This window comes from Coturnix japonica, chromosome 5, assembly GCF_001577835.2.
Source record: "Coturnix japonica isolate 7356 chromosome 5, Coturnix japonica 2.1, whole genome shotgun sequence".
In the NCBI taxonomy this organism is placed as follows: Eukaryota; Metazoa; Chordata; class Aves; order Galliformes; family Phasianidae; genus Coturnix; species Coturnix japonica.
Genome location: NC_029520.1, coordinates 41,777,091 through 41,803,403, shown reverse-complemented (window position 1 = coordinate 41,803,403; position 26,313 = coordinate 41,777,091). Strand labels below are relative to the sequence as shown.

The window sequence follows — 26,313 nt, the reverse complement described above, 5'->3', positions numbered from 1 at the left end:
TGGTTATCTTCTGTATGAGAGTGGTGAGGCCCTGGCACAGGCTGCCCAGAGAATCTGTGTAAGCCCCATCCCAAGTTGAAGAGGGCCCTGGGCACCTGTGGGTGGCAAATGTGACCATAGCAGGGGGACCGGAACAGCATAGAATAAGACAAGACAGACACAAGCCTTGACTTCATTGCTAATAGTTAATTGAATCCCAGCTACTGTTTAGCCAGATCCAACTTGAACAAAACACTAAGAATGACAGAACTGCAACCAGAAGCACCATCTAATATTGAATTAAATATTAAACTATTATTAAATATATCCTCCACAATCACTATGACTACAAACAAATAACTCAGGAACACTCCACACCACACAGCAGATTGCTAAAAATACATTTGCTTCCAGATGCAATTTTAGATGGCCGAGCAGTTTCTTCATAACTCACACCTGAACTTCAGAGTCCTTGCCCACCACAGTAATCATTAATCTAATTACAAGTTTGCTCCCAGGTATGTTCATAGCTCAACCTTATAGAGATATCTTACTATTGCTGTTTTGTGTAGAGGAAATAAAAGGGTTTATGTAACTGTGCTTGATTTTTTCAGAAATAAAATAGAAGAGGAGGTTTTGTTTGCACTGAAGGATGAGATTTCCCTCTGGATTTGCTGCCCTCTAGATATCTTCCAGTATAAAACTGCTCTGCTTTTTAAATGGCTTTTGCAATAATCTGCTTTAGCTAAAGATGCAATGAGGAGAGAATAAACAAATACAAAGGCAGAGAAGAGGCAGTGATTCAATGATTTGTCAAGCTAATTTTTACAAAGATAAGAAGTCTTAAGATGATGCCATTTGTCCAAGGGGAGGGGGCTGGATACAAGCATCTATGCAGGCATCAAATCAGTGCTAGAGAACAGTGCTCCCACAACAGTATGACATAGAAACAGTGAGATTATCAGCATGTTGTCTCCCCGCCCCCCATTTTGCTCTTCTAACGGACTTCAAAGCTGATGTAAGAAAACTGAAGAGGTATTTCTTCCCCAGAACTTCCCCACTCTTTGTCTTTGGGGTAATACAGCTCTGCAAAGCTATTTGTAGTGATGCTAGTCACTGGGCTGGCAGTGCCACTCTAAGACACTTCAGATTTATTTTCATTCTTTGCTGCAGAGAACCTTTCAGTGATTTTTGACAGGAGAGGATTCAGAAAATAACGTGTTTCCCACCTCTGCAGTCATTGTGATCATTCTGGCAGGGATATCAACAGATAATTTAATTGCAAAAGGTGCCACAGAATCTTAAGAGTGCCACAGAATTTTAAGAGAAAGATGTCATACAAAACAAGAACATCATTGTTTATTCATTATAAAGATAATGCTAACAAGATGAGGATTAAGTAAACAGGGCAGACTACAAATAAAAGGTAACAAGGTTTAAATCATTTCATTTGTTCAAGGACAGTACTGTCTAGAATACCTACAGCAAAAAGGCCTCAACAGCTTCTCTGGGTGAGAAGATAATTGTTCTGATAAACTGTCTATTTGGTGTCGTATCCAAGGTTTTTGAGAAGACTGAGAAAACTTTGGTAAAAATTTAATTATTAGATGATGAAAATAAGTCCCAGTTTAAAAGAGCAATATCACACTTGAGCAAGATGGCTCTGGCCCATTTTAACTATATGATGGGGTCCCCACCACCTCTGAAGAGTAGGTATGGATCTCTCTTAAGAGTGAAGAAGCTCCACTAAACAACCCTTGCAAGGAAAGATGAGTATAACAGTTAACATCATACCCAACACAGATTTTTATTAAATAAAAGCCCTGAGATGAGAGAGGGAAGCATATGGTATAAAAAGTGCCATAGAAGAAGATGCTAGATAATTTCAATGGTGTTCCCGTTTCCTGTGAAAGCATGGAGCTGATGATCTTTCAAGGTCCCATCTAATCTTAGGCCTTTTTGTGATTCCATAACTGCAGTTTTTAATCTCTTAACCCATTCCTTTCCAAGTACCGAATGTAGTAGCAATGGTTTTACTGCACTGATTACTGTGATTCAGATTCTGCAAACAAAGATGTTCATCTTCCTCAGCCCATCTAAAGAAAAACATGATTAGCAACAAAATGAACTTGGCAGGAGATTTGAATGCAATCTCTATTCTAAGTTTGCTATCAGAATAAGTGATGAGAACTACAAACTACACAGCCTTGTACCAGAGACATCACCCAGAGCAACAAACACCAGATCTTTAACCCATACATTCTAAATGGCTCTCACATAATTAATATGCAGAATCTGTGCAGATTTCAAAGTGTTTCAAAGGCTTCCTCTGTGTCAAACTTTATTAAAAAGTACATTTTCTTCCCCAGTACGGGTACAAGTATTCCTACTGATGCTAAAAAAGTACCTTAGTGCTCACTCCTAGAGCTACATTTCAGTGTCTGTAGCCCCTGCAAACTGACAACTTGACAAAACTATATGTTGGCATTTAGAAAGCACATTTCATCAAGGGAAATCAAGAGGAAAATAAAACAGTTATTAACTCACAAGGTCAATGTAGGGTGATCAATATTATTAATTGCTTATGGATAAGTTGAGACAGTGGTTTAGCACACTTAAGCAATTATCTGATATAGAATACAGTGTTAAATACTAACAGTATCCAATCATGGGTGGTTAAGAAAAGCAGCTCCCAATTCTGCCCACCTTTTTGAATAGAAAATTAGAGTTCCCTCAGCACAAAATCTTGCTGAATGCCATCAGTCCTTTACTCAGGCCCAAGCCAAACCCATAAAGGAATCAGGTAACATTTTGTCTCTCTTGACTTTCATGACAATGGAAACAGGAATCTCAAACTAACACTGATCATGCTGTCCTGGTGGTATTTTCAACCTTAACACAAGGTGAAAATTCCCAAATCCACAATGACAGCCTGTTACCAAGAGCACTTTTTTATACAAGTTAGAAAAACAATTGACAAATACACATTAATATGAAAATAGAAATACGAAATATGAAAATAGCAAATAGAAAGGACATACCTGTTTAAGCAGCACATTACACAAATACCTCTACCTATAATCCTAACAAATATTCATGCAGAAGATCCCCTTTGAGTTTCCTGGCATCATCTCATATCAAGCTTGAAATCCAGTGTTACACTTAGGATTTAGAACTGATATCAAACATATAATGTTTCTGTACTGAGATGAAAACAAATTCTGAATTCTAAAATATATAAGCTTTTCCCATAATTCTATTGTAACAAATGTATTATTCCTGTCCTGGTGTCCTTCAGATGTTTTCAGACTAATTCATCTGATCTGAGCACTTTGAATCCCGGGCACTGGCTTTGGATAAAAGCTTTGATATGGCTGGACATTCCTTTCAGCCTTAGGGAAGTGAATGGGTGTTGTAACTGCACCTTGCATTTGATTAACATGAGCATGCCAGCAGCAGCCAAGTCCCAAAGATAAACTGGAATTTCTCAAGTGTCCTCAAAAATACCAAATGCCTTTTAAAGTCATTGACCCGAATGGGTACACATTTGCTGCTCTCACCAAAACCAGTGGGAAGAAAGGATAAATGCTACATGGTTGTTAGTCAGGCCACTCACTGTTTGCCTGAAGAGAAGCTCATTTGCTATGGCGACAAGCAGAGAATCAGAAACCTGAACAGAATAAAGTCTTGCTTTTTCTTTGGACTGGAATCTCAGGTGGATATTAATATTTATAAATTCAAAGGCTGCCACTAGCTCAGAACTAAATTTCAGGCATTCATCCAAATTGAACCCAAAGCTTAAACCTTTTGACATGAGCCTTCCTGTCCGCACCAAGCATTTGTGTAATTAAGCTTTTCTTCTTAATAAAAGATTTTTATAAGGAAAAAAAAAAAAAAATCTAGCAAAATACCTCTATCAAACAAGCTGGAAAAGTACAGAGAAGAGGAGACTTCCAATGTTCAGTGAGAGCCCAGGGGCCACTGTTCTCCCTAACTTACATAAGTGAGAGACAAGCAGTATGTTCCAGATAGGAGAGTTTATTCTTCTGTCATGATCCAAACTAATAATGAAGATGAGTTCACTTGTCAGAAGCATTGTTCCAAAAGAGGGATTATGTTTTTAGTGACAGAGTTGGCCATCCCCTGCATGCACAGAGCCATGATTTTCTTCCAATTCTACTGTGAGATTTTCTCCCCTTGCTTCCTTATTCTAACTATCAGTGACACCACCCCTCTGCATGCTTACCTTAATCAGCTTCTTCAGGATAGGTCATGTTCCTGCAGACACAATAAGACCAGCACAGTCCATGCCCCAGCACACACCTGCTCTGCCCCAGCCATGTCACACACTGCAGACACATCACTGCCCACAGACAGCAAAGGCAGCGTGGACCCAGGTGCACTCAAAGATTCACTTTCACTACCCCTCACCATAATTTTCTTGTTACTGGTTAAGCAAGAGCAGCACATGTTTCACTAGCTAACTATAATGATGGTAAATGATCGTCTTGGAGTACATCCTCTCAGTGTAAATAAATAAATAAACAATTTTTTTTAACACTTTTACCTTCCAGATTCTAATCACATGAAAAAGTGAAACAAAGCTTTGAAAATTGAAAATACCTGCACGAATTAAACATGTTTCAATGTTTTAAGGCAAAAATCGATGCTATAATCTGTCTGTTTTCAGATGCAGAACTTGATCTAAATCCTAGTGCCATGGAAACACTGTTCAACTTGTTAATGTACCTCATTTGTGCAACAGTACACTGAAGAATTAATATCAAGAAGATTGGACATAGGAAAGAAGGCACCTTAAAACCTGTAGAGAACTAAATGAAAGGCTGGTAGGATTGACATGTGTACTTACATCTAATAACACTCAGGGAAGAAAAAAGTGTAAAATTGAGGTCACCTTCCTGCAGGAGGTAGGAATTAAACAGGTGAAAACTTCTTAACATTCAAGAGAATATTAAAAGACTCGCTTAGCACAGCTGCGCAGTGAGTCCAGAGGAAGGTCAGCAAGACTGCAAGGGATGTCAAAGCCCACCAGGAAAGCAAACAGCGGGTGTGATGATGGGACAATCAACAGGGACCTTGTAGCTGGTGCCCTCACTAACTACCATGGGCTCATTTCCAATAACTTAACAAGTTAGGGCCTTTATAAACATGGCACAACTGGAATACAAACAGCAGGTTGGTAGCAGTATGTTTCTCGGTTTCCCTAGAAGTCATGCCCCTCTGAATGGATCTAAATGCAGAATAGGGATGACCAAGAAACTGCTGGCTCATTCATCCCAATAGCTCTATGCATGCTACTTGATAAATAAACATGTTTTCCTACATATATGAGGGGAAAAAAAATTACTTGGATCGGTTTAAAGTTCTAGGCATTCTTATGGCCTATATACAGACAAAAAAGCTAAACTAATCAAAACACCTGAAGAAGGCTATATTCTGATCAATTATGGAAGCAAAATAATATTGTTTAATGATGTATCAAGTTGACACCATCACTATCTCAGAAGAGCCATCATCCCACACTAGTGAGAACTAGATTCTCATTAGTACAAGCAAAATTAATCCCACTGGAGTTATCTCAGTTTACAGGCTTTGAATATTAACATATTTGCTGCTATAACTTCCTCATATCCCCAGAGCAATCAGTGAATCATGAATTTATGTAGTACTTGTGGCACTTTTCAGACATTTATTGTTCTTGCACTTTTCCAGTTGTCCCAGTTTTTCCCTTCCCAGCTCTTCTCAAAACTTTGACCATACAATTCACTTAAGCTTCTAAATGAGATAAGTCTATAAAGAGCATTGGGTCAGACAGCCTTAATTTAAAAACACCATTACTCCCACACTAAATTCCCCCAGTCGATCCCACCACAGCCCTCATAGTTTGTACATCTCCCAAACCAACCTTAGTGGAATTTTTATTTTTCAGAAGGAAGGCAAGAGGAAGAGATACTACCACCCAGAACTGTGAAGACTGGAATTGTCCAGAGGATTAGAGCAAAGGAGTATACTCATTTCCATACATTTATGTGTGTGTGTGTGTGTGTGCTGTAAAGTTATGTCATTTCTCATCTGGAAAAGGAAAAACAGTAAGCTTTTATTATACATTTAGCTTGGTTCCAACCAACTTTAAGTCAAATTAAGTTTGCAAAGTTAGAAATACTTAAGGTGCTCTTGAGGTTCAGAATATCATTAATTAGTTCCTCACACACAGCCTCTGCAGCCTTTTTTCTGAGGAAAGCCATTTCTGGGTCAGTGGAGTTAAAAGGATTACATTTGAACAAAAGAAGGGGTAATACTTTTCCTTTTAGCCACCTGAAATTTAAACAGCTAATACGATTAGAGTCTTTCTGTAGCCAGTTTGATGAAAGGCACTTTCCAAAGACAATCCATTTCATCCTGTAACAGGTATTAAAAATAGCCTGAATACATTGCCCTCTGGAGCTCCTCATCTAGATATTTTTCTCTAGGCCACCTCCAGGAGCTATAGCTGTATCTTTAGCTATAACAGACTGGATTCATTTGTAGGTGAAGATGTCTTCATACGGGTGTCTACAAGTGAGTGATGAGTCCAGGTTCCCACTGCTGAAAGATTTTACCAATATAGCATACAGACAATTGAGAGCAATTCAACTTTCTGTCAAGCAGACACCTGGGCTTGACTGACAACAGAAGTCCTGTGCCAAACCTGCAACACTATGAACATCTCAATTACTCTGGGGTATCCCAAACAGCACTGATCAGCTGCGCTTAAGTAATTGAACTGAGCCCTCATGCCTGCACTCCTCTTTGCACACCAGTGGATGCACAGATCAATCATAATTGACTATGATCAAAACACAGACAGCTGTTTTCCACCATACAAATAAATTTTTGCTCAGTTCTCATGTTAGAGTCATCAACCAGAGGACAACTGCTAGTTGCAAAGAAGTTCAACAACAAAGCTCATCCTACCACAAACTTTGGTTTCCCTTGGCTTTCGCAAGGAAGATGCAGAGACAGCAGAAGCAAGTTAAATAACACTTGTCACTCATAACAACCGCTCAGTGGACAAAACAGGGTCAAGGAAAAACCCTACTCAGTTCAGCAACTTTAGTCCAATGATTTATCAGGAAACAGAGCCAAAGTCTTGGAGTTTGAAGTAGTATCTCCTGTAGAATCTGTAAAAGCCTAGAGGGTCTCTTTGATTCTTGCTTAGCATCATGACTACAGCCCCAGCACAAGCTGTTCTAAAAGGTCAGGGTCTCCTGAACTGCTTGTTCTGCCCTAATTACAAGCAGGAAAAAAGAAGCATATCCAAATTTTAAAGCATATATATGCTTGTACTATTCTAGTAATAAAAGTAATACATATTTGTTTAGCTGCAGTGAAGCACATCACCTAAAGAAACAGTAGATCACTTTCTTAACAACTGCTCAAAAGTTTGGATGGTTTCAGTTACATTTCACTATGGTAAAACAAATAGTGCTTTGGGTTCAAAGTCATTATCATTCAATTGCCTGTTTGTAAAGGAATAGAAGGAGACATTTGAAATATGAGTGCATGAAAGGGCTTTTCAATATCTTGAGCCAATCTAAAGTTAACTGAGTGAATCACCGAGCAGCAAGTCAACTAATAGGAGGAGAAAATCAACTCTGAGAAACCAATTATAGTTCTATATCTCCATCCTCCAGGATTTGAGTTCAAAGTCAAGTAAGTCCCCACGACTGTCTGGAACTACTTTACATACCAGAACAAGTTAAACAAGATTTCAGAAGATCTAAGTGGAGATATCCAGACCAAAAAAGCAAGATGGTATAAATGAGGAAGTGACAGTGAACAGAATGTAGCATTAACCCAACTACTGACACCATGAAATAAGGATTTGCCTACTTAGTAATACTCAAATTAGTAAGTTACCACCACCCACTCAGAGTATTAGTTCCCTGTTCTCCTTACGTAGGATGCTTCAGCACTCCATCATGCATCGCTTATGATCTCCACAAAAACAAACAACAGTGTCAAATAATGATCTGCATAGAGGTGTTGAGATGCCCACTAGATATTCTATTTGGGAGCTGTATTGTTTCATGTTGAACTCAGGCACTTCTTGATGGAGCTTAGCTTGCTTCGAATTGGAAAGGATTTTAAACAGCAAAGTTCCAGGATTTTTAATCCCTAAAGTCACTAAAACAAGAGGATCCCTGTAAAAGGGAGAACAACCACTCCATCAGTGCCAGAAATACTGTTTAAGCCATTGTGGCTCTTTGCCTGGCTTTAGAAAAGCTAAGTCTGATTTTCAAATCAAACAAGCACCTACAGTTCCAGCTGAAATCAGCAAGTCTGGAAATCAGACTGACCATGCAAAATAATGCATCTCCTGGGGAAGAAAATAATTGACTGTGGTTTACCTTCAACTTTGGCATCACCTAGTAGAAAAACTAGAATAAATGATCAGAACTGTTTCTCCCAGACCTGACATTTCACTCTTACAGGTCAGAGTTTATCAGACAGTTAAAAGAAAATAAACATAAAGATTTTCCATCATCTCAAAGTCCCAGTCTTCAACTATAGGTATTGAGAGGGCAGGAAACTACCAGCTGTATAGAGACCATTTGCCTTATTTGGACAAGTATGATCACAAAACAGAGTTGTTCTGCCATCAAGAGTCAAGCCAAACATTTACAACTTAAGATGTCTAAGTGAGTTCAGTTGGTGTTACTGGTAATCAAACAAACACAAAGGCCTCCTCAAACTTGTGCTTATAATCACTACTTCCCACTCCATAGCCCTCCTATCAAAGAAGGTTTTCCATGTCTTAATGATGGGTAAAGTGGCTTTGAGAAATGCTCAATCAACAACAGTTCCAACACTTTATTGCATTACCCAGCCCAGAGGAGCTTTGGATGTGGGAAGAGATGCCTGAGCTGCCTGCTGTTTTGCTGATGCAGAGGGAACACAATCACTTTGTGTTGGTCTGAGTCTCAGGCACAGAAACTAGTTCTAGAGAAGCATCTGACGAAGTTATTTATGTACAAGTGGATCATAATATTGATAAGGTCTTAGTTCTCTTGCACTCACAACCAACACAGTCACCAGGCATTTTCATAAATGGAAAAGTTGGACACAAACCTAACAAGCCTGAAGGATTAACAACTTGCCTGTACTTGAATCTGGAGAAAACTCACAAGCCTAGACCTTCCCAAACTGTCATTCCAAGCTGCTGAATTACTGTGACAATAGAAGCCACAACATTGTGTGCTAATAGAGGGGAGACCTTTCCCATGGAGGAGCACTGAGTCAGCTGAGCAGCAGGACCCTGGGGACTCAGGAAGCAGAATATCAAAATCAAACAGCTCTGCCCTGTGCTGCCACGGCCAGACCAAGTTAACATCTAAATTAGCTGATTTGAAAGGTGCTTTGGACACATTTCCTCTTTTCTATGACTCCACACAGGAAACTTAAATGCAAGCGTGAAACAGATTTCTTAAAATCCACATTCTCATTTATCATCTATAATATAGCTCTTCTCCTGGCATCTTGTGGTTGACACTGCTCCCTACAAAATGCCCAGTGAAACACTAGAAATGCTGAGACTGGAATCTACTGACGTGAAAATAACTGTATGGAACAGTGCAGAAAAAAGCAACAGGGCTATTCGGAAGCCTGTTAATCTGATCGGGTTTTTTTTTCAGATTGTATCTTTTAACGCTACAATAAATCAGTATTTCCCAATCAGCAGAGTACAATGCACATTGAGTCGTACAGATTTCTAAAGCAAGACATTGCATCCTATGCCTTCTAATTAGCAGTGCTGGCCTGATTGAATGGCTCTGCACCACAGTCGGTACAGATGCGAGCTGGCTGGTGTTGCTGTAAGGGGCAGCATCCCCACACACGTGGGAGAGAGAAGAGAGGGTAGAGGAATCTTAGGATACACAGAAATAGAAATGAGAAGAAACAGATTTGCAAAGGCAAAAACAAAAGAATAAGCAGCAGAAATAAGGAGGTAGTAGTGCTGAGATATACTAAAATCCACACCCACACTGGCTTGATAAAGTTGATGAAAACTGCAGTGATCTCTTCTGAGAGTTAAAAATAATAATAATAAAAATAATTCCACAGCATCCTAAAGCAGCAGCGCAATTCTATGCTGTAGAAAGAGGTTTTCTTTCCACTGATTTAGCAATTCTCTCCTTGGATCTCAATTCCTTATTAGTTCCCCAGAAAAACCTTCACATGTCAGCTTTCTAACTAATAGGTACCTTTTATGACCCCTACCCTAACTTAGGTTAGCAGCAGAGCTCTTGCATCTTTCTCAGAGGCTTGAAATGGGTAATGCTCCCAATTCTTGGTTTCTCACCTTTCTGGACAGCTGGAAGTGGGTCTTGGTGTCACCTGGGTGAGATCACACCATCCCAGAGAAGTAATGCCATAGGTCAGATGGAACATGGAAGTGACAAGGATAGTCAGGCCTTTGTGAACATTCAGCCTTCCCTGGTTCCATCAGCCAAGATCTATGCAGTAAGCTCCCTTCTCCTTGATTCACAATATCCTACATAGATCAAAGGTACTTTGATGCTTAGCTAAATTAGAGTAATTGCCTCTTCTTTGTCTATAACTCAATTAGCTCAGCTGGAATAATAACAGAATAATAGCTGAGGAATAATTGAAAGTTGCAGAAGCCTTACTCTTTAGATCCTAACTGGTTACTATCTTCCCATTTCTTTTAAATTAAATTATTTGTGGATACCACCCCCGCCACACACACCCCCTCCTCCCACATACACTTTCCATTCCCTTTCCATCCAGCTTACAAAGCAGAAATGTATGGCTGGGTAAATAGTATGCTTCCACACACCATCCCAATCCTGTTTTTAAATTACAGGTATAATTGTTACCTCCCACTTCTCTAACAAAATAGTTATTTTTAATTATGGAAAGCACATTTTTGCTGCAGTTCAGCTATCTCATACTGAGTTCCTTCAGAACTCTTTAAAGTATCATCTGAAGTTGGTGACTTACTGATTTTTAAATTATTGATTTGTTCCAGCTCTTCTTCTGACACATCTTGATTACTAGAAAAGAGCAAGTCCCAGTAGGTATGGCTCTAATATTCTCAGTGCTGAAGGCTGGTGCACAGAAATCATTTGGATTCTCAGCAATGTCTTTATCTTCTTTAATTTCTAGCTTTAATCTTCAGTGATCCAGTTTCTGAACTACCAGTTATCATTTGACAGAACAGGAATAAACCTAAAGCATTTTTATTTTATCCCGCTAGTTACTTGCAGTCTACCATATTTCCTTTTAATTCCCTCTTACATTTAGGACTTACGCTAATTAATGCACCGATGTATAGGAAAGCTTAGGTCATATTTTCAAATTTGGGATGATTTCCTTCTGATTCAATAAAACAAACAACAGAAAATTCAACAAACCTCTCAAGCCTGCCATTCAGTTGTACTGGTTTACTCTTTTCCTGTCTAATATTATTTTCTTCAGCAACACATACACTCTCCAGATTCTATTATCCTTTCTTCAATCAGTGCCATCTTTATACATTTTTTTCCTTATATTTCTCTCTCAGGAGTTTTCTTGACTAACCCCATGTTACTGAAATCTGGTTCCTGTACTTTCTCTCTCACCAGACTATGGGACCATATTATGTTAAAGCAGCTTCAGACACAACCATTGTCTTGAATTCCCTCCTGCACATGGCCTAGGATCAAGAAACAACTACCAGGATGTTAGCACGTAAAACAGGTAACGTTGATCTGAAATCCCATACCTACACTGACTCTGGTTCAGACTGAATAGACAAATACCTACACCTCATTTAGACTTGCCAAAAGGCAGCAGATGGCCAACCTGGAGCACATCACCTATACCAGCAACAATCTGCTGATGGAAGCTGCCTTACATTTAGACACAGCAAGGCTGCACACAAGGGAGGCCCAGACAACATGGTACACCTTGCAGGAAGCACCCAGCCACCAGTTGGGATGACAGCTGCCAAGAAGAGGGCACACCCTCTCCCTCTTGTTGGAGAAGGATTTCTAGCTCAGGAAGAATGGCAATATGAAGGATTAACACTTGATGGCTTGGAGTCTCATAGGAGACAGGTCAGTCAGGTTTGAGTCCATGTGCTGATCCTTAGAGCTTTGTTTTAGCCAAGAGATTTTAGTGCAAAATGTAGAGCCCCTGAAACAAAACATGTTTGCTACAACCTGGTGCCAGCCCAGACACCCCTTTCATATCTATGTATTTCAGAGACAGAAATGTGCAGGACTATGTTAAATGAGCTGAAGTGACAGTGTGAATGCTACATCCTCTCCTGTTCACAGCCCTCAGTCCTTGGTGTGGCTGAGATCAGGTCTCATTTCCCCCGCAGAACTGGGCAGCTTTTTAGCATTGCTGGCTGAATCATACCTCACGTCCCTGCAAGAAGTAAAGGTGTCTGGGCAAGCTTGCTTCAGGCTACTTCATTCTGCTTTTCTTATAACTAAATAGGTAGAAGCTTCTTTTATTTTCCTTTCATTCCCTCTTGCTGACAAGGCCTCATTACCAGCGGGCTCCACCATTCCTGCCCAGCTCTCCTCATTACTCAAGCAGCAAAAGACCCCAAGATGCATTGGCAGAGCTTTAAATCATTTATCAGCAGCAAATAATTGGGGAGAAAAAGAACTTAAAGCAAACAAACTAAAAAAAGAAAAAAAAATTACCTCTGACCATGGAAAAAAACAGCAAGAATTAACACTGCTGACTGCTACTGGTAAAGCAAAACATTGATTTATTATTAACTACTCAGAAAGAGGAGACACATGGGTACATTGAGGGTAACCCTGACAGCAGTGGCTCTGCTGTCCTGCACCTACTGCATGCTCCCTGCAGCCACAGAGCAGCAGGAGTGAATTTGTCAAGCTTCATAAGCAGGGTGCAGCTTATATATCCAGACCCTGCAAGCCACCCCAACAACAGCAGCACTCTCTACTGCCTGCCCCTGCCTGAGTGCAGAGATCTGATTTGATGGTGCCAGCTCAGATAGAAAACAGGTAAAAGACACAGTGGATTTATATAAAATAAAACCCACTCCATGGATATTTATGCAAATAGAATCATAACTTCTCTGGAAATTGAGGAAAGAGGCTGTTCAGAGATTTTCTATTCCCCATTCTACCAAGGCCCACCTGAGCCACTGGCTGCTCACTTTTGGTCCTTTCCAACCCAATTCAAAGCCCCTGGAACCAACAAGAAGATGTGCTGCTCCAACTGCAGCCACCTGACCTCTTACCACTCCCCACTCAGACACTACATTCCAAACCATATCCAAATTCCATCTTCCCACCTCAGCAGCCTGAGGTGAGGGTATCTCCGAGCTGTGTGCCCAAGCGGCACCTCAACCCGTTGTGCACCAACGTGTCCCAGGGTACAGAAGCCAAACAGCACCATGGGCCCAACTCAGGCCCTCACCAACACGGAGCCGCCCTTACCTCCAAGACACGTGTCAGTGGTGAAAGGCTGTCCCAGCCAGGAGGCCCCAGGGAGCCACGCGTACAGCTGCGTATTCCCAGCCCTGGCAGCAATGGAGCTGGCACCCCTCAGATGCTTGGCTTGGGCACAGCGCGTCCCAGGCTCCAATCAGGGCAATCAGATGCAAATCTGCTCCGTGCTCAGCTTCAGTATCTCACTAGTCTCACAGTCCAGAGAAAAACACCTCCTACGAGCACCAGCGTCATTTCAGGCAGAGGCGTAGGATCACCAGGCTGGAAATCGCATTATGGATCAGATGGGAGCGTGCTCCGGATTCAACATCGTCACATTCTTCTCCCCAAAGAAAATGGGAACCCCAAAGAAGAGCATGCAACACAAAGGGAAAACGGAGGGCTGCGTTCGAGGATGCCTCTGGGTCAGCACTGCACCGATCTCTGATCCAAGAGCACCATCTCCTGGGTGTTTCAGTGGCTGGATTCAGCCCAGAGCCAGGCTCTGAGCACAGTGTTGCAGCAGAGACCAAAACACTGGCTTTCATGGTATTGCTGATCAGCAGGGAGCTCTTGGCTGATGGGTAGTATTTAAAGAATATGTACTGTAACATGGATTTGACATGAGAGCTCAAAGATGCTCATTGATATACTCTTTAAAAACACACGTTTCACTCACTGGATCATAGACTTAAGACAAAAGACTCCAAAACTTTTTTCTCAGCTTCTTACACATCATTTACCTGTGCTTCAGTGTACTGTGGCCTGTAAAATGGACATGTGGGTGCTCTATTTCATGGTTTTGTAGCTAAACTATACACAGAATCCTTTGGACCTTGAAGAATGGACTTGTGTAACAAGAAGGGGGTGTTGTTTAATGTTTCTTCTAAACTCAATGCTGCAAAGCCCTTTTGATTCATCTTACTATTAAATGCAAAGTAAAATTTTACAGGAGCTCATCTTTAAAAGATGTTAAACCAACCCCCTGTGGAAGCCTTACATTGGGAAAGTCAGCAGAGAGCTATAGAAATATACATGCAAGTGTCTCATAGGAGAGAGTGTATCTCTATCATCACTTGTATATGCATAGGAGCACTCACATAACCTCGCACATAGAATGGTTGCAGCTGAAAAAAAAAAGTTACCATTTCTCCATCACTCATGAGGATTGATTTATCTAATTAATAAAGATGTTTTGGAATGAATATTGAAGTTAATAAAATACTTCAGAAGTTATGGTACTTAATTCAACAGCTCAAGAAGCAAGCTTTAAGTGATTTTTCTCTATTAAAAAGTCTAGCATGCTTATTTATTCTGCTCTAAAAGGCCTTAAAATATTTAAATAATTCAAGAATAAAAGATGCTCTTAAAAGGCTGTTTCCTTTCACTGTGGAAACGTAAGCCAGCAGCCTGCTGCCCTGTAGGCCTCAACTAGATTTAGGCAGCTCAGAGAGGCTTTCCTTGGTATGATTCTCAGCTTTCACGCTCCCCATGCTTTATTTCCTTCACACTTAATCAGCACTGAGTTACTTCTGGAAAAACTCTACCAGGTGCTTCTGGCAATAGAACTCACAGCAACAGTAAGAGAGCAGCAAGGCCCTAGACCACATCAAGGCAGAATTTGTTCAAATGCAACAGCTGCAAGCACAGAAATAAAGGAGAAAAAGCTGCTTATCTTCAGAAGGCCTCAAGTATGAAGGGATCTTTAGTAGGACTCCCTCACCTCCACTGCCAACCATTAAATGAAGGCTGGGAAAAGGTGGATCCTGGCTTCATCCCTTCTGATCATTCATCTGCACTGTGCTGAGCTCCCCTGGGTTGGCCCTGCCTTCCCACCAGGTGTTCAATCACTAGTTCAGGCCATGACTCAGCATTTCCACTACACGCTATAATCCATTAGGATGCTGGGATAGCATCCTAATAGCAGTTAATGGGTTACACACATTCCTCTCATTGCAAGCCCTCAACAGTGCAACACAGCCCAAACAAGCTCAGAAGCAACTTGCTGGAGGCACAGCCAGCCGGAATACATACTTGAGGTGGTATATAAGAACTGAAGAGTGCTGTAATGGGAGTCAGGGGATTTATGATGTAGCCATCATTGATCAGAAGCTGCGCAGGTGGCAGTGCTCATTTTCAGCCTTGATTCTTGCTGTACAGAGATATATTTGTACAATGGCAAACTTCAGGAGTAGGCAGCTTTGCTTCTTTCTTCAGAGACAGACAGCATGGCAGGCTCTGTGTCTGCCCTCAGTTTTCCTCTTTGGCATCTTCAGCCTTCCCAAGCTGTGTTCCTGAGCACTACTTTATTGTAGTGATCAGAGGAATACAAGCAGAACCCAGCTGTTTTCCTGAAACATCCTGCATCATTCCCTCCCTTGCTGCCACCTGTGACGTTTCCTACCATGGGCAGTCATCCTTTCTCCCTCCCTACCCTTCACATCCTCCAGACCACAGACTCCTCAAGCTCACATCCCCAAGAATTTGCTTGATACATCCATTGACTGACACACCAGACACCACCATTAGCAGCTGTTGTTGTTTTTAAGTAGACATAGTATCCAGACTAAGAATTAAACACTGAAGTAGAAAATAATTAGCTTTTCTCCGAGTTACCTTATTCTTTGTTTACAATATACATTCATCTCAGTTGGTCTTTCGACACAAACAACCAAAAAGCTTTTGAATTATTATTTATTTTTCCAAACCTCATCTTACATTTAGAATAGCAAAAACCACTCATGAAAGATTAGCTGCAAGAAAACCTCATTTAATGAGAATTTCAAGAGTGGCTAAACTGAACTAAAGCTTTGCATTTCATGTGATATGGTGTATGAACAACAACAAACTCATGCTCTCATACATACATAACATTCATAACTGACTGCCTCTGAGCACAGATTAGCCATAATCAGTGTTCACGCTTAAGTCTCTTCTACTAGTAGTGAAGCTAAGTGGCTGTTTAGGCTGAGATGCTATTTAAGCATGGAGATACTGACTGTGTTTGAACTAAACTATACAATAAACATACTGTAACCAGCACACATTCAGCAAATTCTGTTCAAGCTGTACAGGGACGTGTTTTGTCTACTAGACAGCTTGCTATGGTGAACACAAAAGAGATGGAATTGAAACTTGCATTAAAACCCCCAACCACCAGTTAACAGCACTGAGATCCTCTTCCAGTGAGGGATTATTTTTCTTCCCTACATTTTAGATTTCACATTAAAAGCAGTATTGGATTCATTACAGTAATTTAAAATAAAAAGGAACTATTGCAGACAATCTACATAAAACACTTTATTTCCAATCTCTTGCTTAGCTCACATGCAAACCATTCCCCGGTCTGCATTCATAAAGGTAAATGGCATATAAAAACAGCATGGTTAGCTTTTATCCTCAGCAGTATTACTGTACAGGTGAAGCTACACTGTTCATTTTTACCTGGGAAAACAGGGTTAGATAGTTATTTGAAGACTTCCCAGAGCTTCCAACAAAGGAACACTTTGGCTATTTTCAGTAGCCCTTCTGCTGCACTTTGCATCTTCTCTCCAGTGAAAGTTTAATCTGTTTAACCCACATTTGAAAACCACACTCCAGGAACCATAGCTGATCAGAGACGATACTTGGAAATAAAACAAATCTAAAAAGATAACTCAGTAACTAGCAAATAATACAGTAATTACTGAAGTTTTCTCCTGTACTATTGCAAACAAGAATGCTGAAGCCTTAACAATTCCCACATTCTAAAACTGACACAGAGAAACTGCAGTACACAAAGTATATAAACAGGGGGAAAAACACTTTGCAAGAGGTAGAAAAGGTTTTATAAAAATCATCAGGCACAATTGATAGCAGTTCTTTAACAGCTAACAGGAAGATACAAAGTAATGATGACCATTATACATGTATTTGTACTAGTGTGTTTATTTTTAGCCTTTGGAATAGAAGTGTATTTCATGCACTCTCATACCACGATTTCTTATATATTGTTTGAGAGCTATTTTCTCCTATATCGTATGAGATGGTAGTAACTTTACAGGATCTTGGGAATTCTTATCATCAGGAGTTATAAAAAACAGAAACAAAACAAAACCCCACAGATGCACTAGCACTACTTAGCACTTTTTCAAGAGCAAAGGAACGCAAACACTGTTTGCACACAGGTTTGCGAAACAAAGAAACAATCAATCAATACAAATAGCATTATTAGTTCTTTTGGTTTACTCCGGCATCAGTCAACAGAATGCTTTTAGAAGTGAACTTCTTTTTTACTTTTCTTAAAACAATTCCCACGTGTGTGTGCTTTACAGTACAGTGGTTATACTCATATTTTCACAATATCCATAAATCAAAATAGTGAGATCACTACATTTACCATGAGCTAACAGACATCCACTGATAAATCATAGTATCAGTTTAAAAAGATGCCTTCTTTGAACTGAAGTACATAAGGCTTTACTGGTTACAAGTTCTCATCAAAGATTTCCTTTCTTCCCATCACGGCATCTTTTTCTCTTCCTCATTTTACTTTTTTTCTTGGTCTTTTTCTGCATCCAGAAGTGCTGAGCGGATTCCTAATTTCTTTAGCTCTTCTACGAGATCCCCATTCTGATGCATCTGGAGGAGGATATCACAGCCACCAACGAATTCACCATTGAGGTAAACTTGTGGGATGGTAGGCCAGTTGGAGTAGTCTTTTATTCCTACAAAAAGGAAAACACAATTGTTAGATGTTTCCCCCAACGAACGGAACTTCAAGTAGATACAATTGCTTCAAATTGGTCATCTGATATTTTCATTCCTTCCCCACTGAGGTAATAATTTTTCTACATAACACTGAAAGAAAAACTATGTCAGTAGGTTTGGCTCTCACTCCAAGACAGGATGTGAAAGATATGGAGTCAGCTCAGCTCCCGCAACAACTTCAAATGTGCTGGAGAAAAAACGTAGCGTCTCCCTTCCTGCCCTGGAAACAAATATGATAAGAAATGGGAAATCTTGAAAACTGCTGAGAACAGTTTAGATCCTGCTGCCCTTTATATTTCCCTAAGGACTTTAAAATGCATTATAGCTGTGTGAGTTCAGTTAAAGACATACTACCCCAATTTCAATTACAACATACATTCGCTCTCTTAAGCACCTTATGAATTTCAAACTGCTTTATCTTTCATTGCCAGACCTTACAGCTCAAGGGAGGGGCACAAAGACTGAAGTCTCTCAGAGGAGATGACTGTATCAGATGGAGCTAGAGTCACAATTATGAAGCACAACATTAAAAACTATACTTCATTAAAAAAAAAGAAACTTAAAGCCATCCAAAAATACTGACTGACCCAACAGTATAAATTGAATCCCAAACTGCACTTAAGAAACCACAGGAAAAATACCATACAGAAAAATCAGTATATCTAATTTGCCAAATGACTTTCCGCACAAAACCATCAATTTATAAATCAAATACAAGTGTTTGAGAAAAAAAAAAATCCACTACAAAAATAGAAATCTAAAAAGAACTTGTTTTAACAAAGCATCCCTAACTATAAAGTGCTACATCAGCTCCTATCTTCAGCATTACCACTTGCAATTTCTTCCTCAGCATTTCATTAAATCCTTTCTTGGCTGTTTAGAGGAAGCTTGCCAAAATGTTAAATTTTGATGTGAACTTGTATTTGAGAAGCAAACCATTTTATTCTAAAGCCCTTTTAACTCATAACAACTGCGATGAGGAATTGAGTCCCCAAACTCAAGTAAACTTAAGGATATCCCTTCTCAGAGAAGGGATATGAAATAAGGGTGGTTTTTGTTAAGATACTAAACCAAGGGCACCACATGTCAATTTAATGACAACAAGCATTGCAAGGTAATATTTAAACCGATTTTTCTTCCACAGACATATTTTCTTCAGAGACCCGACAGGATATACATACAAACACAGATAGGACTTTTAAAGATCTATTCAACTTCAGATGACAATATGAACGCCACCAGGCTGGGCTGCTCTACATGCCTTGCTCCATGTGTCAGGCAAGGTCTGCATATTGAGGCTCAACCAGCTTACAAAGAAAACACTTCCTCAACCTGTTCAGCAGTCCGTAGTTTAATATGGCATTTACCAAAACTATTTTTGCAGCACTGAAGCAAGACAGCCCAGTCTATGCTGAACTCAGGATGTACTTGTGTGACTAATCTATCAGCGGTATAGACAGACACTGCAGGGAGCTTCCTTCCCACTCCCTGGAGGTTACTACTTCCCTCTGTACTTCAAAAGCTGCAGTTTTCTCCTTTGAAATGTTTTTGTAAATCCACACTCAGACCAGGTTTAAAGCTTGAAGGCTGAACCAGTACATTGCAGAGTGACTGCAAAACCACCACCTGTGCAAACTGCTACTGCAAGGGGTGCCCAGAGAACTCCCACCTTATTTCCCCCAACTCCAGCAAGCAAATCCCAGCCTTTCTTTTACCAGCATTAGCACTAGTAAGTGCTGAACCATATCACAGAACTGAGTCAAGCAACCATGCTCATTCCTACCCCACTCTCCAGAAAAGCATCACCTTTCCAGGGAGATCATTAGGACTGGTAGAAGAACTAACCCAAGGGTGGGAAGAAATATCAAGGTCTGTGACAGCATCCAGTACTTAAATTAACAATGAAAACAATCTGAGGGTGAACTGCAGCAGTTCAAAGTAGTTTAAACCACTATTTCTCCAGTACACAACCCCAAGCTTCTGTCACCACAGTGATCTGAACTCACCCCATAGTATTTGATCAGCCCAAAGTAGAATCACATGTGGCAAAGCCACACGTAGAGAAACACGAATTGTTATGGAACTGCAGCCCAAGAAAGAGCACTGAAGTCTCTTAAAGCAGCTTTCAAAATGAAGAATTTGTGTCAGGGAAACACATCCTCAGCTCAAGTTCAGATAAATCATTCAACCTAAGTACTAGTAACTAGTTTTATAGACCTGAGAGCGCTTTCAGGTGCAAAGCAGAGGTGGAGAGATCTTTTTTACTGCCTGCCTTATTTCAGCAAAGGTCAAGCTTCAGTAAATCAGTTATAGTTCAAATGAACAATAAAAACCTCAAAATATGGTATTGGTATAGTGAAGAAACTAGTCAGCACTTCAAACATACCTGAAGCATCACCTCTGCTAAAAGCAAACTCTTATTACAAGTGCTATAAGCATACACATGTGAATACTTACATTTATCACTGGCACCCAGTTCACATGCCATGATCTCCTTGCAAGTAAATGCTCAAGTTGAGCAGAAGTGTTAGCTGCTTATTTTGCTATCCCCATATGTATACACCAGTAAAGAGTACATTCATGAAGAGAGCTTAGGCAATTGCCTATGACTTTTCAGCACCTGAGATCAAAAGGGACAAAGAGGGCCTTCAGTCAATGGTGAATTCCATTTGGCAACCTACAGAGCTACACCTTCCAGCATCTCTCCCCTCTGCTAGAAGCTGCCATTTGCAGAAGTGAACATACACTGGCTTCTCAGGATGCAGGGGGTAGTATGGAAAGCAACTAGCCTCAAAACTAAGTCCTTAAGCAACTCTTCATTTTAAGGCTCCACCTCCAGTGCTGGTGCTCACCTCAAAGTGCAACAAGCCAGCCCAGCTTGTAAACCCAACAGTCCTGGCAATACAGCAAGCTGGTTGTCCACACAGCCTGATACCAAACCACTTGAGATCACTTGACACATGCCAGCATGCAAATTTAAATCACAATGTGGTGTAGTCTGGATAAGAAGAATTAACACTGTGCACATTCAATACTAGCCACATAAAACCTCAGGTCAACCACATATATCAGAGGGAAAGAGGGAAGACGGAACTATCATAAGGACTAAATATTGGCTTTGTACAAGTAAAACAAACAAACAACCACAATATACACAGAATAGCTCCTACAGCTTGCAGAGTAATGCAAATATTTCTCGTGCAAACGATTATCATCACAAAACATAGCATTGTACTTTATAAACAACAAAGAACCCCAGCTGGCACAGAACACAGTGTCCGAGCCCAATCCATTCATGAGGTTTCACAACACTGTTCACAGTGAAAAGAAAGAATCTGATAACTGTAGAATGGTTTGGGTTGGGAGGGGCCATAAGCTCACCCAGTTCCTTGCCTGCTATGGTTAGGATCACCCCTCACCAGCTCAGGGCCCCATCCAGCCTGGCCTTGGAACACATCAGACATGGGGCATCCACAGCTCTCTGGGCAGCAGTTACAGCACCTCACTGCCTTCTGAGTAAAGAGTTTTCTCCTAACACCGAATCTGTATCTCCCCTCATTTACAGAATCACAGAATTGAAGGGGTTGGAAGGGACCTCTAGAGATCATCGAGTCCAACCCCCCTGCCAAAGCAGGCTCCCTGCACCACGTCGCACAGGTAGGCGTCCAGGCGGGTCTTAAATATCTCCAGAGATATTCAATTTAGTTTAAATTTAGTTCAAAGCCCCTCTGATACCCCCAAACCCCTTTGGTCTGTCATTATTAGACCCCGTTAAAACTCTCTCTCCCTCCTGCAGTGTGGTCTCCCCGGAGCCTTTTCTTCTCCGAGCTGAACACCCCCAGCTCCCTCATCCTTCCTTTGCAGTTGAAGTGCTCCAGACCTTTGCGCCTATGAACCAGGGCATATGGCGTGGCACGGAACCCCGACCCTTAGGCTCCGTCCCGTCAGCTCGTCCTTGCTCTGCCCAGCCCCACGCTCTGGGTACAAGCCGTTCACAAAGCAAAGCAAAACAAACAGCACCCAGCACGGAGCAGCGAGACCCCGCAGCCCGGAGGCGGCGCTGGGATTTGATCCCGTCCCGCTGACCTTGCCGTAGGTCGGGGTCCTGCAGGACGTCGTGTGCTCGGTAATCCTCCACGCCGTGCAGCCGCAGGATCTGCACCACGGCGTTGCTGAAGCCGCAGAGGGGCTGAGCCGGGCTGCCCTTCATAAACACCACCACCGGGTGCTCCCGCACCAGACGTTCCACCGCTTCCCTCGAACCGGAGCCTCCGCTGCCATCGGCCCCGCCGCTGCCTCCGGTGTTTCCAGCGGCCGCCTCGCTCAGGTGTCGCCGCCCGGGCCGGCCCCGCGCTGCCCAGGCCCCCAAGCGCAGGGCCGCACGCAAAGAGCCGCTCATCCTGACCCGGCCGCAACCCTACGGCCACTGCCAGCCCCGACACCGCACCGCCGGTCCAAAGACAGCGCTGCCAGCCTATTGGCCGAGGGCACGAAAGGTCGCGAGAAGCTTCTCCTTTGCATAGGTAAAGCGAGATGCCGATCAACACCGACAGCCAATAGCGTGAAGGTTCTGCGAACTTCATCCCACCCACCAACACTCCAAGGCCACTCTCTTTCCTATTTGCTGAGAGAGCGGCGTTGTTGTATCGCTATTGGACGAAGCACTTGTCAATCCAATCCGATTGGATGTTGGGGGGGAAGGGGCGGTGCCTCCCGCCCGCTCCATAACCGCTACCGGTCAGACTCTCCGGTGCGCTGCTTCCGCTCGGGGAGCTGTGGGTTGCGTCATCACATCGCGCCTCCTTGTTTCCGCTTCCGGGTGGTGGCGGCCTTCCTTTACCGCGTGGTGTGTCGCAAGGCTCGGGCCTGGAGCGGCGTTGTCACCCATAGGGGCTGTGCTGCGTGGGTTCTGCCGAAGCATGAAAGCGGAGCCGAGGAGCACAAGATGGAGAGCTGGGCTCAGAGGCTCTTTAGGGGCTGGCTCGTGTGCTCAGCTCGCCCCCGGGCTCCTTCCGAGACCCGCAGCAACGAGGGGTGTGCGGTGAGAGGAGGCGTTGTGGAGTTTGCCTCGGAGCTAAAGGACAAAAGCGACTCGTCCCACAGGTAGCAGCAAATCTGAGCGTGTGCCCGAGTTAGGAACTTTGTGGGGCCGCCATCTGGACGGTTGGTTGTAGTAGCGGCCAGCTGTGTTACTATCGCTTTTAAGGAAGCTCAGATTTCCTACGTAGGTATCGCTTCTGTTGTGTTGTACCGTAATTAAAATACATTGCAAAGAAACTTACATGCAAACTTTTAAACTTGTGAGCACAGCTTGTGAATTACGAGTGTCTATTAAAAAGTAATCTACCAATACTTGGGTGTATATGGTTTTCATGCAATGCTCTTTATTACAGATCTAAAGGCAAAGTACGTTATTGCTGATAATGTTGTGTTTTGTGTGGCAGTGTGTTTTGTTATGAGCAGAGCATCGGAAACCAACTTATCTTGTGACCAAGGCATAGAAGAGTCCCTGTTTTCTGTGTTGTGATTGATGAGCAAGGCTGTTCGCTGCATATGCTACAATTCGTAGTAGATAAAACTTATTTAATCTTTGCAAAATTGATGGTTTGTTTTTCTTTGTCTAACTGATATGTTACAAAGAAGTTCTGTAAGTCTTATGTACAAGACGCCCATTGACCCAGTATGTCACTTCCAGTCTACAGAAAGGTGCCTGTTGCTTTAACGTCCTGGAGATTCAGATGGGAATTAATTGAAACTTAATTAAAAAGGTGAAGATGTTACCATGCTGAACTAGAATTCTCAATTAAAAATTAATAAAAATAAAAGTTGTGATGGAAATTTGATTGTATTTGGATTCCCGTATCTAATTCCAGCTATTTCCACGAGGATATGGCTAATGAGAAAAGAGAAGCACAGTGGAGACATCAAACTGAAGGGACATAAACCCTTGTGGGGTAAGCTCCTTCAGGAACAGTGTAACCTCAGCTGCAGCAGAATCCTCTGTAGGCGAAGAGATGCCCTTGGTTGGTGGTACTCTGGGCATACCAGGCTTGCAGAGAGAGCAGCAGTATGAGGAAGCCGAGGCATGACTGTTAGAGCAGCAGCAGCAACATGCGCAATATTCCTCTAACACTTCTAATCCTGTTGCCACGGAGATAATGACTTATCCCATGTCATTATTGATCTATCAACAGTAAGAGCAATTTTGCAGTCTGATATTGTTTAGCAAATAAAGGAATGTCTGCTGAACACTTAAAAACTGCTATAAATGTTGGAAAGCTTCTCCAAAGCCTGAGTGTTGGGTTAAATAGAAGTACCTGAATTCAGTTATTTGTTGCAGTGTTGTGAGATTGGCTTAGTGAGGTAGTGCTAAGTTTGGCAAGAAGCATTTGAAGGGAAACATGTAGTTTGGTCAGATGTTTTTGTATTTTCAAGTGTGCAGCATTCTTTAAGTATGTAAATCCTTTTCACTGCAGTAAGGCTTAGAACAATTAATCCACTACAGTTCTTTGTAGGAACAGAGAATTAAAAATATTTGCAGTCTTGTCCAGTGCTCTTTTAGTCTAAACTGGAACCGCTTGTATTTGATTTTCCAGACAATGACTTAAATTGCCTGTTCACAAGAAGTATTAATGGAACTCCTGCGGGATTTCTGATGCTTTGCTGTTCTTCCTCTTAGAAGAACTGTTAACACCTCATTTTAAAAACAGTAACAAAAGCATCTTCAAGCTGCAGGGTTTAAACTCAATCACTTCCAGGCCTTCTGCGGCTGTACGAAATTAGTAATTATGAGTTGGTGGTTTGGAGTTTCTTAGAACAAAGGTGTCTAAGAAAGATATTGTCACAGAAGCTTTTCCCTTTTGGGGGGGTGAGGGGGGGAATAAAATGGGTGTGTGTGTCAGGGGTGAGGGGAAGGCAGCTGGTTAAAAAGATCAGAAGAAAAGTCTTGTTTCAGCTTATCAGGGCAGGACACCTCGTTATGTCCGAGTCAGATATGCCTTCCTTACTTGTGACAGTCTGGAAATGAAGCACTATTATGTGCATTAACATTTAAGCTCTACTTCAGTGTTTTTATTGTCTCTTGAAGCTTTTTTTGAAGCTCCTGTTCTGCATGCCAGGTAAATAATTTGAGGCATACCATCAGGGCAACATCTGGCAGCATCAGCTTGTCCTTTGAAACCAGTTAGAATGCTCAGTGTACCTACACTTCTGGACTGCACTGCGTCTGTGTGGCATGCGTACATTTTGAATGCTAAAGAAGCTGTGAGACTTTTATAGTAATGTTACCTAACTGGTAATGTAAGCCAGTCGTTGGATTCGCATGGGGGACTCATGCTAATAAGTAAAAGTGTCTTGTGTCCTGTACTGAGTGACTGGAACGTTAGATCTTTAAGTTAGACACCTTTTATATTTCAAAGTAATTAATACATAATACAAATTAGTACCAAGAAATTAGTCTCAGCATGATAAGTGTACTAAGTCTGCTTTGGTAATTGGGCAAGCTGTCCTGTGGTGATAACCTTGTGGTGTGAGCTTTGGAATAGAGTAGAATTGCTGTTTAGTATAAGGGAGCTTCTTGCAATTATGTTGCCTGGGCAGAGCCTTTTAGACCTTTGTTTCTTATTTGCAGGTGGTAGCAGTCCTTGAGTCTTTCACTATTACAAAGGAAGTATAACTATATATATGTTAATTTCCATACAGAGTTCTGACTATGCTTTATGCATCTCTTGGCCTCTTTTTGACATGTAGTGAAGAATGGCAGAATTTTTCATGAGCCTAAAAAGAAACATCGCATAAAGTTGAGAAAGAAAAATTATCTGTTAAATACAGGTATACTGGTCTTGGGTCAAGTGTTGAGCAAATGAAAGCTAGAGATGGTTTGTTTTAAGACTGTTCAGTTGCTGTGAGGCAAGAAAAGCTCTGATGAGCTTCTATCTAGTGTCCACGAGAGGGCTCTGACAGCTCAGGGCTGCCTGCTGAAGGTCCCTGGCTGAGTCACTTGACTAAAATGGCAGGCTGCAGTAACTGGATCTTTGCTGCCACTGAGAATGGTTAGTTCTTTTGAATTCCCTTATCTCAATAGTGCAACAATCACGTGAGATAA

General features: G+C 41.6%; 1 protein-coding gene, 1 long non-coding RNA gene and 1 other non-coding gene across 6 annotated transcripts in view; 1 reads left to right on the top strand and 2 right to left on the bottom strand.

The window, feature by feature from the left end:
• Positions 1-13,950, bottom strand: part of LOC107315262 — a 140,346-nt gene extending 126,396 nt beyond the window's left edge. Inside the window, exon 1 of one of the 4 annotated variants that reach the window (XR_004307478.1) lies at positions 13,470-13,950. This is a non-coding gene — a long non-coding RNA (uncharacterized LOC107315262). The remainder of the gene's footprint in view (positions 1-13,469) is intronic. The other 3 variants (XR_004307479.1, XR_001555831.2, XR_001555829.2) reach the window with 3 other exon arrangements.
• A 2,264-nt stretch (positions 13,951-16,214) lies between these two features.
• GLRX5 (glutaredoxin 5) lies at positions 16,215-22,692 on the bottom strand. The gene is made up of 2 exons (XM_015865389.2): positions 22,296-22,692; positions 16,215-18,166 (listed from the first exon to the last, which is right to left on the bottom strand). The coding sequence occupies exons 1-2, from the start codon at positions 22,606-22,608 to the stop codon at positions 17,988-17,990; spliced, it is 492 nt and encodes a 163-aa protein (XP_015720875.1). The 5' UTR covers positions 22,609-22,692; the 3' UTR covers positions 16,215-17,987.
• Positions 22,693-24,206: 1,514 nt separating this feature from the next.
• On the top strand, positions 24,207-24,479 carry LOC116653570. Its single transcript, XR_004307669.1, has one exon.
• Positions 24,480-26,313: the final 1,834 nt, after the last annotated feature.